The sequence below is a fragment of the Colletotrichum siamense genome, assembly GCF_013390195.1.
Source record: "Colletotrichum siamense strain Cg363 chromosome Unknown KSG_Cg363_contig02, whole genome shotgun sequence".
In the NCBI taxonomy this organism is placed as follows: Eukaryota; Fungi; Ascomycota; class Sordariomycetes; order Glomerellales; family Glomerellaceae; genus Colletotrichum; species Colletotrichum siamense.
Genome location: NW_023501015.1, coordinates 1,287,911 through 1,301,388, shown reverse-complemented (window position 1 = coordinate 1,301,388; position 13,478 = coordinate 1,287,911). Strand labels below are relative to the sequence as shown.

Here is a 13,478-nt window from a genome sequence, read left to right as displayed (position 1 = left end):
CCATGACCTGATCCGCCCGCCGCGCCCTTTCGCTATTCCTGCCATCCCATTCAAAGACGGCCGACCATGCAGCCCATAACTTTAAAAGACCGTTCGTGATCCAGCCGCATGATAGTAGTACACCCAGTTTGCCAAGACTCCGTAGATCGTTTACCCGTTGTGCCATCAAAAGTCCATATACGCGCGCTATCACAAATCAGAGGAAACAAGAGAAAGTGCGAACCCTTCGGGACGTTGTCTCGCTGCTGCTGCCCCCCTCACCTCACTTTTTTTTTCATGTAACCATCCCCAGACCATCCCGTAAACCTCCGCTGCTGCTACTACTGCAATGCTACCTCCGTGACGTGGGATAATAGGTCGTCGTTGTCACCGGGGGCTGGCTCTCGTTGGGGTCTTCGTGCTTGACGTTTAGCTGATGCCTGACGAGCTGGTCCTTCCTCGCGAACCCCTCTTTGTTCGGACACCCTGGCAGATTGCACCTGTGAGGTTTGGAGTGCTTTTGCAGGTGTTGTCTGCGGGCCAGTCAGCGATGATACTTCGAGTTGTGACGGACTCCGCCATACCTGAACATGCAGTTGCGTGTGAAATACCGCGGGCCTCCGTCCTCCTTCTTGCCCCCTTTCTGGCACGAACGCCATTCCGGGCAGATGTAGTGGCCCTTGCCCCTGTGCTTCAGCTGCTCCATGTCGATCTTGTCTGCGCGCGCAACCTCGTCGTCCATCGAGAGCCCGTCGTGCATGCCCGACATCTCGTAGTCGTCGCCGTCGTAGTCGTCATCGTACCCTGGTGAGCCGGGGGTGAGCGACCGCCTGTCGCTTCGGGCGTGTTCGCTGCGTGTCGTGTCCCCGCGGGCGAGAGACGTCCCGACGGACGACTGCGATGCGGCCGCGGAAAACGGCCCCGTCGAGAACCCCGAGACGCCTGTGGAGATGGAGACGGACGACCTGGAGCAGGATTCTGGGGCCACGGGCTGCCGCGTGGGCTCGGTGTGAGCGTGTTCCTCGGCTTGCACCAGAATGTCTCGTATCTCCCGCTGGGCCTTGAGCACGGTTTCGCTGATTTGCCTGCCAAAAGTGTCAGTGTTGGGAAACCCATCCAAACGGATCCTCCAACCCACCTGAGTGTCTTGCGCTGCTTCGTTGCTACCTCGAGGATGCCCATTCCCTGCTTTCTTTCGCACAGCGCCTGATCCACCAGGTTGTAGCCCGTCGACTGCAGGTTCTGCTCGTCCGTGAGCAGCGCGATAAACTCTGCCACGCGGGCGAAGGCGTGCACCGAGGCCTTGCCGTAGTATGCCAGGACGGTCTCATCTTCGTTTCTGTGTGGGATATCCCCCGGGTGCAGCTGGCAGGCTCTCTTGTATTGTCGAAATGCTTCAGTCTCGGGGTCCAGCGGCTGGTCTGTCTGGAGCAGCGAGCGGATGTCGAGGGCCGCCATGGTGTATGAGAGTCCTGGGGAAACAAGACAGCATGCGAGTTCCCGGCGAACAGGTCAAGGTGGCGACCGCCGAGGTTATCAAAGCTCCTCCCACAACGGTCAAGTGCGAGGAAGCAAGCTCAGACTGTGGCCTGCGTGGGTGTCAAGACCGTTGGAACGACGGATCAAGAAACAGTCGAGGAACGCCAAGTGGGTCGGGTCGAGATGGGAAAGCAAACGACGGGATGCGATTCAGGTTTGGGCGCACCAACAGCGAGAGGAACAGCAAATTGACGAGAGCGGAGGAGAACGCCGGTTTGGAAAAAGGACTCAGCCCAAGGTCCAGGTCACAATTCAGCAAAAGAGTTGTAGGATTGCGAGCAGGGGGAGATGGACGGCGGTTGATGGGGAGGCGGGTGGAGAGCGGGCCAAGTCAAGCGTTACGGGAAAAGAGGAAAGAGATAATCAGGTAATGATGGCGAGAGGTCAACCGTGACCAGAGCGCGCGCGCGGGGGGAGGGGAGAGCGGCGAACACCCAAAAGCTCGACGTCTTGCCCACCGGGTGGAATGGATGGGGGCGAAGACAGCGGCAACGGCAGCGAGAGATTGAACGGCGCGTGGTCGAGCCGGACGCGAGGGGGCAGCATGAGGGCGGAGTTGGAGCTGCGAGGGAACGACTTGGGGAGGAGTGTCTGGTGTGCGAGGAGTCTCTGAGGTGAGTCGTGGGCGAAAGTCCCTTGCCTCCCACTACGCCCGTAATGCCCGTAATGACCCGTTTGGCCAGGCCAAGATGAGGGGGACAGGCATGACGACCAGTGAAGAGCGGGTTAATGCTCTGCTGCTGCTGCGTGTCTGGGACAGATCAGGCTCGGGGCCAATGACCAGATGGCTGCTGTCCGGTAAGCAGGCAGGGCAGCAGTCAAGTCAGGTAGCAGGCAGATGGATGGCGATGGCGACGGCGGACAGAGAGAGAGAGGCAGAGCGGGCGCGCGCGCGCTGGTGTCCCAACATAGGTCAGGTACCTGACTTGATGCTACCTGGCAGGTGTAAGCAGCGATTGACAAAAGAGGGAACGGGGGTGTGACAAGAAGAAGCAAGCATGCGGCTGGCGACAGGGCAGATGTGGTCCAGAACATGGGCCATACGATGGAAGATGGGGGGAGCGGGCAGGCACGGCGGCCTTGTCGTGGGGCAGAGGTAGCCTTGGAACACTGCGAAGTTGGAGCTCGTCACATTTGGCCGCGGTCCGTTGGTCCCACAGCTGTTGGTAGCATGGCATTGTGGTCAACATGTGTGGTACTTTGTCGGATCCGCAGCACGGATAAGGCATCACGTATTTGCAGTGCTGCGAGTCGAGGAATCGACGACGGACGTTGTTTGCTGCTTGTTCCAACTTGTCGACACTGACACTGACACTGGCCGCCCGCCGGGAACCCTAGGATCGGGAAATAGGCGGTGTCGGTGACGGCGGGATGGCGCTATCTGGGCGGTATCCGGGCGTGGGCGTTGTGGAATGAAGCATGGAGCGAATGCATGGGTCTGGACGAGGAGGAGAAGGAGGCGGCAGGCTAGACAGGGTAAGACATTGTGGCGGGCGGGGGTTGTTGTTGGAGGTGTGTTGGTGTTGGTGCCAGGTTCGTTGGTGCTATCGGCAGGCGTTGTTGTTGGTAGACTTGGTTCCAATGGTCCCTATCCGTCGTGTATTGCGTAGCAGATGGTTGCTGTCGCTGTTGGTGTTGGTGGTGTTGGACTGGACGTCGATGACATGCGAGACAAGGGTGCCCGTCCATGGCCCATCCTGTCCACCTCCTCCTTCACATGAACGGCCAGTTGAGGCTTTCTTCTTTGAGATATGCGAGATTGGGGATGAAGAAAGCTGAGGGGTACGGTGGTGATGATGCGCGTCGACACCTTCTTGGAAGCTCGATGCGAGACAAGGCCAAGGCTCACCAACGGCTGGCTCACCGAATTGCTTCTGGATGGATTGACGAGGTGTGTTGGTGGCAGAAAGCTGGAACTTTGGGCGAGACGCATGGCCACCCCGGCACACCGGTATCCTGGTATCAGTGGAGGCAATCAAAATGGCAGGCTGGGTTGGGCTGTTTGCTCCTCACTCCTCTCGCTGCTGCCGCTCTTCTCCCACTTCCGCCGGCCCCGGATGTTGGTGGTTGATAAATATCCCTGCGCCAGCCCGCGAGGAAAAAGAAATGTTGACTCGTTAGATGTAGAAAAGAAGGCAATGCGTGGAGGAGAGGAGGAAGGAGGGAGGAGGAAGAGCATGGGCCAGCGGGCCAACCAGAGCAGGGCAACAGGGCAGCTGGGTGACATTCAAGGGTCAGGTCGGCCGGGGTCAGCACCGCACCTCATGGTGAGCCAGGACCAGGTTCTGTTCTATTCGGACATAGACCGGGGTTGGCGGATAGGCAGGGTGCAGGCGGCAGGCATCTGAGCCTCGCCCTCGAGCCCTCGCCGCCAACTCGAGCTCTTTGGGCCAGGTGCAGCAGCAGCAACAGCGCAGCAGACGAGTTGGTTCGATTACCAGTGTCTGAGAAAGCTGCGGGCGGCTCTGAATCGGGAATGGCAAGCTGTAGAGCTGTTCAAGGGACAGTTGAGACTGCAGCGAGTGCGCGAGTGATCGACTACACACACCTCCTCCTCAGGCAGGGCAGCTTAGATATGCACGACTTTTCACTTGTGTCTCGTCCAACATTCCTCTTTCTCCTGCTGTTCCCTCCTTTTTTTTTCTGCCCGCTCGGCTTGCTGCCCTCTCCTCCTCGCCCCCTCCCCGCTGCCCAAGGTACCCTACGTTCCTCCTCCTTCTTCACGTCTGCCCTCTGCTCTCCGAGCTCTGGCCAGCTGCCCTGATAACTAACCTTTGGTTTTTCGGTTTCTGTCTCTGTCGCTTGTCTCGTCGCTGCTTTGTCCGGCATTGCACGTCCGGCGACAACTTGGGCCACAAATAACCGACAGGGCAGGAGATGTCGAATTAAGCTCACACCCCGTCCCGTCGACTTTGAGTTCGGCCTGGCGTGACATCCGCAGCCAGCATCAAGCCAGCATCAAGCCGTCCCCGTCCCCGTCCTCGTCCGCGAAGCACGCACGCAACGTGTCGCATCTCGCCACTGGGCCAGTGAACGACCGCAGAGTACGAATACCTACGTGCGATAGGACAGGACCACTTTCACCCGAAGTCGCAGTCTCCTCCGTCGGGTCCCTCCTTTCTCTTTCCTTCTCCCGTCTCGCTCCAGGGTCGGGTGGAGGAGGAGGAACCTACCCTACCTTGCCTGGGGTCCCGTCGCCGCGTGTTGCCTCCCCCCACCGGCGGTAGAGCGGTAGCGGTAGCGGTACCGTAGCCGCTGCGCTGCGGATCAGTACCCACGGCCCTTTCTTCCACCGTTGTTCATCGCTTCTACCAAGGCCGTATTCATCCACTGCCCTGACCTCGGGTTACTCGACGTCCGTTTTCTCCCAGGAACAGCAACTTCACACACCTCTCGCTTGCTTCCTTCCGCATCTCTCCATCGGTCTCTCGGGCGTCAATCTTGGGTCGGCCACAGTGTCAGGTATCGAGGCACCCGCCGGCAGAGGACCATCGGCGCTGCAGCTAGACCTGCGTTCGCCTCCACCTCATTACGTCTGCACCGCACCCTCGCCCTCGATCGTGCCGTGTCAGCAGCATCCAAGACAGTGCGTGACTGGAGCTGCCTCCTTGCATATCCAGCGGTCTCACTCTCTCTTTTCTCAACAAGCGAGGTAAGGACACCAGTCTGTGGGTGGTCTGGCCATCCCACTGGACCACCCCGCCCTTCCTTCATTCCTTTGCCCATCATCATGCCCTACGGAGGGGAGGGGATCCCTCTTCCTTAGTCTTCATTTCTCCTCACCGGTCATGTAGCTAAAAGATCGCGTCACAGTTGCAGCCGCGCTAAGGCACCCAACGCACGGCAGGACGAGACAGGGCGCCCTATCCTATTCCCTACGTTCGTCGTCTGCCAGTCCAGTGTCTCTCTGCTCTTCTCGCCTCGCTGGGTGTGCGTCTACTACACCACTACAACTTGGTACACTACATTTCGGCATCCGTGCCTAGGTCTCTCTCTCTCCGCGCGCTACTGGGCGCTACCTCGCTGTCCCGTGCGGGCAAGACCACCACCGCCGTCCCATCACAACTCAGACAGAACCAGTGCCGTCCGATGAGCGGGAAGGTCCCATTGGCTTGAACTCTATTCTGCGGCCGCCAGCCAGATCAAGCAAGACATCACCGAACGACATCAGGTCATTTGACAGGTTGCGTCTGCCCTTGTCTTGCCTCCTGTCTCTTGCTTGTCTCCTGCCCAAGGCTTGTCAGCACCAAATCCCCTCAATCTGCATCTCGCACACGAGACATACATGCTCGACGACTCCTCGCATCCTCACATAGACAGCATTCCTTACATCACACGCTGCACGGAGGTTTCCCCGACTCGCGCACGCCCTGGCAACACCTGCCAAGACGAGACGAGACCACAGAGAGAGAGATATCCAGGGTGTCGCGCTTCCCGCGGCCGTCAGCTCCATTCTCGTCTCCATCCTCATCTGCGAGGTAAAATCTTAATCAGAGACCAGCCTCAACGGCGGACAGTAGCGAGTCCTCCGTCCGTGCCTTGCCCTGAGCCTACGTCTGGCCTTACGGACGGATACCATTCTATTCGTACCCAACGTCCAAGGCTCTTTGCCTGACGTCCAGTCCACGCCTCGTGCCGTCGTACCTGCTCTTGCTCTTATTGCCTCTACAGGGAGGGCGGGCTCGGCCAGAGTGGACCACCGCTAAATTAGGGCCCCGGCGTTTCGGTCCCGGCCTGTTCGGTGCCCTCAGTGCCCCGTTGCCTTGCCTTGAGGTCCTCTGCGCTTATCCACAACCGCTGTCACTGTCACGCTCGGGGAGCTGTCATCTCTACGCCGTCCGCACCCTTTGCAACGCTAATTGGGGTGACCGTCTGACCTGCCAGCGGCCGACGCTCGTCGCCAGCACACTGGAGAGGATAATTTGCAACGCGTTGAATGAGAGCACAGAGCCGCGTACGGATACCTCGACAATCAGCCGCGGGTGCCGTTGCCGGAGCCGGCCGTTGTCGTCCTGGCCTGGTCCTGGCATTTGTTTGCTGGCCCTACCGAACGCCCTGGCTCGTGTTAGCGAGACCACCGCCGGGGGGAACACGGCACGCCTGCTGTTCTCTCTTCGGCCCCATCTCATCTTTCCTCACTGGGCCGCACCTGCACGACGCTAAGCGCTCTGTCGTTGCGGGCTCCGCCTCAAGTGTCTCCTCCTCCTGCGTTCCCCCATCAGTCCTCCCTGGCCTCCCCACACGCCGAGTGCGAGCTCTCCACTCACGATTCAAACACGCCGCGATCCCAGCACCCCCGACCCGGGCGTTGTCCTCCTCTTTTCTGGAGACACTCGTCCTCCTGGACATCCAGTCTCCCGATTCCGGGACCCGTCCCGGTGCTGGAGCTGGTGCTTCATCCGACCTAGTCTAGCTTTTGGCCCGTCTATTAGGACATGGCCAGCAGTTTTGCCATCACGAACAGGCCTCGCAAGAGAGCCCGCGAGGTCGATCCGCCGTGTTCTAGCTTGGCCTCTCCCCCGTCGTCTGACCCGTCCACGTCGCCTCCCAACTCTGCGACGCTGCTGGCTAGTGCGGAGACGAGCTACCAGACGAGTCATACTCACAGCAACCTTCAATCGCCCCCCGCAGAAGTCGCCCAGCACGAACCATCGAACCCGCCCGCTCGGAGACGTCGTTTGTGTAATAATTCACGATTTGAAAGGAGCCACCCGTCGGCGCAGTCCTTGTCCCGTAAGCTACCGTCTGACCCCTGCGATGCTCCCTGTCCCGCGAGAGGCACAGCAGGGAAGCAAAAGGGAAAAGGGGAAACAAACAATTGAGTTGAACAATAGACTGACAAGAAACAGGACTCGCTGAGGGGCCTCTGCACGGCCCGAAACCGCCATCGTCACATTATGAGCTCATCGTCACGCCTCAGCTTCCGCGAGAATGCCCCCTGGAGCTGAACTTTTCTAGTCCGTTTGAGGACCACGTAGAGACGAGGCAGCTTGAAGGGCTCAACTATGTGAGACTCGAAAAGGGCATCGTCAATGGCTACATCAAACTCGGCGCGCCCCGGTTTGCCGCGGGCCACGAGGGCGACGACAACCGCCAGAAGAGCCCCCATAACAAATTGACCGTGTGGTTGAGGGCCCACCAGTACCCAGATCAATGGTTCGAGGAGCTTCATCCGACCGACCAGAGATTCTTTGGCTTTTGTGAGTTCAGCACCATGCGCATATGTGGGCACCGCTGATTCCGCAGACATTGTCGCCTGGTGCTCTGGCCGGACAGTGCTCCGGAGGACCAACACTTGGCTGGTGGACATTGCGCAGATGGCTTACAAGGACAACTGCGTCAAGCATGCGCTGCTTGCACTCGCCGGCACCTACGTCTTTGACTACCGGCCGCTGCAAAAGTACAAAGACATGGCCGAGTATCACTACAAGACGGCGGTGATACTGCTGAGCCTGCAGCTCGGTGCCGCTCGCAACGACAGCCTGAGCGACGGTGACATGGAGGCCGTCCTCGCCGCCATTGCCCTGTTGAACATGAATGATGTCGTCTGCAACGAGCACTGGCGCCTCCAGAAGCGTGTCCCCCGCTGGCTTGACGGCGCCCGCCTCTCCTGCCAGCTGCTGGACACGTCGGACCCGGGCCACCGCTACCGGGATCCCGTCAACATCCAGCCGTCGGACGCCCGCGTGGGCAACGCCATCCTCGCCAGCAGGGCCGCCATCTTCGCGCTCCCGATGATGCCGCTCATGCTCGAGAACACCAAAGACAAGCAGTTCGTCTGGCTGCTCCAGGGCTCTGAGCTGAACACGAGCCGGATACACGGCGGATGCGGCATGTCCCCGTCGCTCCTCTACCAGTTCGCCCAGATCACCCACATGGCCGCCCTCACCCACCTGGACCCCGTCGACAGCTCCTTCTTCGCCGGGCCCATGGCTCTGCGGATGCTCCACGACCTCCTGGGCCTCTCCCAGTGGTACGAGTTTGAGCGGGCGACGGGCGTGACCAAGGTCAAGGTGGACGTCGACACCATCGCCGGCCTGCTGCGCTCCGGCCACCTCGACGCCCACGGCGCCATCAACTCCAAGGAGGGCATGACGGCCTCGACCGCGGAGGCGTGGCGCTTCGCCGCCATCATCTACCTGCAGTGCCGCCTCCTGAGGCTGCCCCGCAACCACCCGGACGTGCTATGTCAAGCCGCCAACCTGGCGGCGACCATCCGTGTCATGCCCACGTCGGGCTACATGTTTACCGCGCAAGCGCCCTTCTTCCCCGTGTTCCTGCTGGGCGTCGTAGCAGTAGAAGAGGAGCACAGCAAGTGTGCCCTCGACTGGTTCGAATCGGTGACCGAGACAAAGTGCCGCTCGGTAAGTGCCGTGCCATCCATCCATCCCGTGACCCAATGCCCGGCCAGGCTGACCCCCTTTCGTAGAGCGTCCCGCCCGCGTATGAAGCTTTGAAAAAGACCCGCGAGTGGATGGCGTCCAACGTCCACGACGCGCCGCTGCCCATCCCGGACCGCATCGTGGATCGCCACGGCTGGTGGGAAGACGTCGTAGACCATGTAAGCAAGACCTCGGGGACGCTGTGCTTGGTCTAGTCATGAATATAGATTTGCAGCCGAGGCGCAGTCACCACATGGATGTGCATTTAGATTCGAGGCGTTCGTTTCCCTGGGTGTGCTATGAAAGAGGCATACGCCGTTGTGTCTCGTATGGATCACGAGAGAGGCATGCACCATTCTGTCTGACGGAAGGACCATGAGAAGCATTTACCATCACCCATACAGGTGGACCATGAGAGATACCATTCTGTCGCTTACTGGGTTGGACCATGAGAGGCGTTCACCATTCTGTCTCGTATTGGATGGACCATGAGTTCATTAACATATATTACGTTGTATTGCTATTGCCGCCGCTGTCTGTTTTCAGCGGGAGATTTCCGTTGGGTATACTAAAGGTGCGTACCAGCGTGCCCCCTTTGCTGGCCACCGTCTAAGCCACATTGAGACAGAAGAGAATAGACCCAGAAACCGTTAATCTGCCCCGTCCACGTTGCCTTGTTGCCCTGCCTCGCAGCACTAAACACCACTGACGCTGATGGCGCTATCATCACTGTCAGACGACTGCTCGGCGCCCGTGTCCAGGCGGATGAGGTACTGGCGCATCTCGGAGCCCTCAATCGCCCACGACTTGACAATCTCCAGCCCCGCCGCCGCGCACATCTCCCTGACCATCCACTGCGGGCGCTTATGCGCGTCGAACCAGTCGAGCTCGGTGCCCTGCTGTAGGACCAAACCCGCGTCGCCCCCCGTGGCGGCCGCCGAGACGGCGACGTCGCGGTTCGCCTTGAGGAAGAAGCGGTGGCGCCCCTCGTCCTCCTCGATCTCGCCGCAAATCTCCCAGTCCTGCGGCTTGAAGACGGCCTCGCCGAGGAGGGCGTTGGCCCGCTCGAGGCCCTTGTGGAAGAACGTCTCAAAGAGGTCCGGGTGGGCGTGGTAGGCGTCCCAGACCTTGGGGGAGGTGACATCGTGGCCGTCCATGCCGGCGAGGATGAGGTCGTCGGGGCGCATGATGGCGGACCACTCGCGGAGGGAGGCGATGGCCTTGGCCCAGGGGTCGTTGAAGAGGACGGAGCCGAGCGACAGGAAGACGCGCGGGACGTCGGCGGGCAGGGCGTCGCTGTAGTCCAGGCCGGCCGCGAAGTCGCCCCAGAGGCCCGCCATCCGGACGCTGCCGCCGGCGTGGGCGGGCGAGAGGAGGTCGAGGTTGGACCGCAGCGACCGCTCCGAGATGTCGAGGGCGAGGTACGTGGCCGGGCGGCCCATGGCCTTGAGCTGGTCGAGGAGGTAGTTGACTTTGCGCATGTCGCTAGAAAGGTCAGTCGTGGTCGTCTTTACAAAGGGGGCTACTCACCCAGCACCGAGGTCAACCATGACGGCGCCCTCGGGGATATCGACGGCAATCTCGGCGCTGTTCTCCTTGAAGAGCTGGATCTCGTCGCGGGCCTGGTAGTTCTCCTTTGTAAAGATGATCTTGGCCCAGATCGCGAGGCCCTCGTCGGTGTACAGGAGCTCGTCGGGCATGGTAGGGTACTGCGTGGCCTCGCCCTTGCGGGCCGCCATGCGGAAGACGGCGCGCAGGTCGTCCAAGACGTTGGAGGACATGCTGCCGCCGCCAATGTCCAGCACGGTGCCGTGCTCAGGAATCGGGGCCGTCTTGACGTGAGGTCCCATTGTGACTGGTTGAGAGTGGTGGTGGTCTGGTGACGGATGAGGCTATTGCCAAAATGGTGACAGTGAAGGTGGATGTGTGATGGATGAGGTGGTTGTTTGCGGATAGCTGCAGACTCTTGTTGTCGACGTCCGTCTATATATACTCGTGGAGCAGCCCGGTGGATGGGCATTCACTTCACCTCACCTCACCCCTTGGGCTGATCCTGCCTCGCATGCATTTGATCCAATCTCTTGTGCTTGATTCACTCCCCAGCCTCTGATGTTGACAGCCCTCGCTCAACCAGCAGAAACCCCCCCACACTGGAGGGCCTTGGCGACCCTGCCAAACGAATGCTGGAGAGACCTTCACCGGCCAGACATATCTGGACATCAGCCCCGACATGATGCATGCGCATGTATATGGTGCGCCTGGTTGGGGACCCCTAATGGCGGCGCGTGCGTGGAATGCCAACTCCCATGACGCCCTGCTGATGCAGGATCCTCCAAATACCCCGCTGAGGAGAGGAAACGCGGCGTGTGCGAATGAGAAGACAAATGTCGACCCGTTCCTTGTCTCGCTGCGGTTCCGGCTTCGCTTACGTTGGTTCAGGTCGCTGGTGGCCGCGGAGACTCCCTCTTTAGGGCCGTCCCGCGCGGCGGGAATAGGGGGAACAGACGGGAACACGATGCATCTTTCGGAGGCGGCCCTGTCCTCCGCCGGAACCCCTAGACACGCATGTGTGGAATCGCGATCGGCCATGATGTCACGCCCAAAGCATTATACCCAGCCGTGGTGCTATAAGAACCATTAGTCCGTTTCCCGAGTCAAGCGATGTCAGCCTTGCAACATGCCTCTCTTTCAGAGACAACAATGCACGATAGACCTCTCGGATACGACTGTCGCAATCCCCCAAATTCTTCTTCACCAGGGGGGCGGACGCGACCCCGCGCTCGGTGAGCCTCGTCGAATCGCATCCCTGTCCAGGGCACCAAGCATTTACTCGGCGAGCCAATCTCTCGCCCGTCGTCGCAGGGTGACCATCCTCAATCCTTCACCGGTATTGAGACAACAACAGCACATGGCGTGGGAGCCGTTTCCTCACGAAGAGTGATTGGCAGTCGACGGTGTCATGTCGTCCATTCTGGCGGCTCCTGTATGGCACTTTTTGGACAGCATGTCTCAGCGCCTCATCCACCTTGTCGGACCCCTCCGTCATGTAAGACCGTCATCGGTAGGGCAAAAAGGCGCCAGGCCGCCTTGCAGCTGCATCTGCAGCTTGACACCCACACCGTGACGCAGGCTCGGGTCCGCCGGTGCATCGTGCAACAGGGACACCAAAAAGCTCGCCGTCCTCCGCTCGCGAAGCTCGGATGCTGCGATGGCTGCTCGGCGGCGACACTGGTCCGTGTCCTGGCCACGGCCCCGGGCGGAATCACGGAGCGGACCGCGTAGGCAAAAGATGGCTGCTCAGCACGGGGCCTCCTGACGGTCTTTGCTGTCGTGGATCAACCGCATCGGAATGCGACCCTGGCACGTTGTGAATCAGTCCCCGATGCACCTTTGCGCTCTTCTCACCGGTCGACTTCCGACATCCCCGAATGTCTTGCCCCGATGTGTAATCAACAGGCTCCCTTCGCGGCCAAGAGCTGACGGACGCCAGCCCGAATTCCAGGGCCGGCTGCACTTAATCAAAACCGCGGTCACTGATTGTCGCTCATTGGTGATTTTGCACAGGAAAAGCAACGCCTGCCCCCCCCACGTCCGGCTGCGAGACCTGCAGGCCGCGACCGGTTGGTAGCAGCAGTGTTGGGAAGTCGGATGCGCAGCGCAGCTGAGCCCGTCCAACTGGGCGCGTTAGACGACCGTGATCGCCTCCGGGCCAGGTAGGGATGCTCCCCGAAGGTTGCTGGTCCGTCGCAGCGGGACCGGAGAATTGACAGCGAGGCACCCACGGCCGCTCGGCAATGTCAAGCCAACGTCTGGAACCTGACTCCAGGCATGAATGAAGCACAGCCAGCATGGGACTCGCGGGCGATCATTCCAACGCACGGGGCCCCAACACGTACGAACGAAATGGTATCAAGACTGGCTGAGACCCTACCCACTTGCGCTGCGGTAAAAGACAACCGAGAGAGTGAGTCGTCGAGAGCATCTTTGCAGGTTTCGGATATTATTCGCTTCCCCGGATTAGATCGTCTGACCGTCACCATAATGCTCGGTAATTACGGGTGAACCGTCTTGTCGGATGTCGAGGAATCCAATGGGACGGGCGTGACCCAGACCTGCAGCCGGGGTTGGCATTGCTTCCGCAAGGTTTACGCTCCCTGCTGCGCGGTCGAACCGCGGAGTCAGTCCAGATCAGGCTGCTGCGCTCGCTGAGCCCTCGTCATGGCCCGTCATGGATCTGCCTGCCGAAGACCCTATGTAACGCTTCAAAAGGGTCAGTTCCGACCAGTCCCTCACAGGCTCACGGGTCCGAGAAAAGCTTATGGCCCATCCATCTCAGTCCGCAGACATCGAGGGGTACAGGACTCGACCACGTCAGAGCCTGCAATCTCTGAGCTTCTGGCGTCCTCGAAATATGACTGGCGATGGGGAACACGCAGCGCCATCTTCTTCATTTGCCTGCCGGTCCTGTTCAGCTCGATCCTCCGATGATGCCAGTCCCGCGACCTGCACTCTGATTGTCTTGAAAATCTGCACCTTGGGACAGCGGCGGCAGGGAGTGGCGGCCGTCGGCCCCGATGA

The 13,478-nt window shown here is 60.2% G+C and overlaps 3 protein-coding genes across 3 annotated transcripts; 1 reads left to right on the top strand and 2 right to left on the bottom strand.

Annotated features, from left to right (window-relative positions):
* Nucleotides 1-331: 331 nt before the first annotated feature.
* On the bottom strand, nt 332-1,437 carry CGCS363_v002342 (uncharacterized protein; the record flags this gene model as incomplete). Its single annotated transcript, XM_036634191.1, has 3 exons — nt 332-512; nt 564-1,064; nt 1,118-1,437. 3 exons carry the CDS (start codon nt 1,435-1,437, stop codon nt 332-334), a joined length of 1,002 nt encoding a protein of 333 aa, XP_036500667.1.
* A 5,516-nt stretch (nt 1,438-6,953) lies between these two features.
* CGCS363_v002341 (uncharacterized protein) lies at nt 6,954-9,121 on the top strand (the record flags this gene model as incomplete). The annotated part of the gene is made up of 5 exons (XM_036634190.1): nt 6,954-7,194; nt 7,368-7,718; nt 7,765-8,882; nt 8,948-9,079; nt 9,116-9,121. 5 exons carry the CDS (start codon nt 6,954-6,956, stop codon nt 9,119-9,121), a joined length of 1,848 nt encoding a protein of 615 aa, XP_036500668.1.
* Nucleotides 9,122-9,595: 474 nt separating this feature from the next.
* Nucleotides 9,596-10,750, bottom strand: egt-1-0 (Ergothioneine biosynthesis protein 1; the record flags this gene model as incomplete). Its single annotated transcript, XM_036634189.1, has 2 exons — nt 9,596-10,385; nt 10,431-10,750. 2 exons carry the CDS (start codon nt 10,748-10,750, stop codon nt 9,596-9,598), a joined length of 1,110 nt encoding a protein of 369 aa, XP_036500669.1.
* Between the last annotated feature and the right edge of the window lie 2,728 nt (nt 10,751-13,478).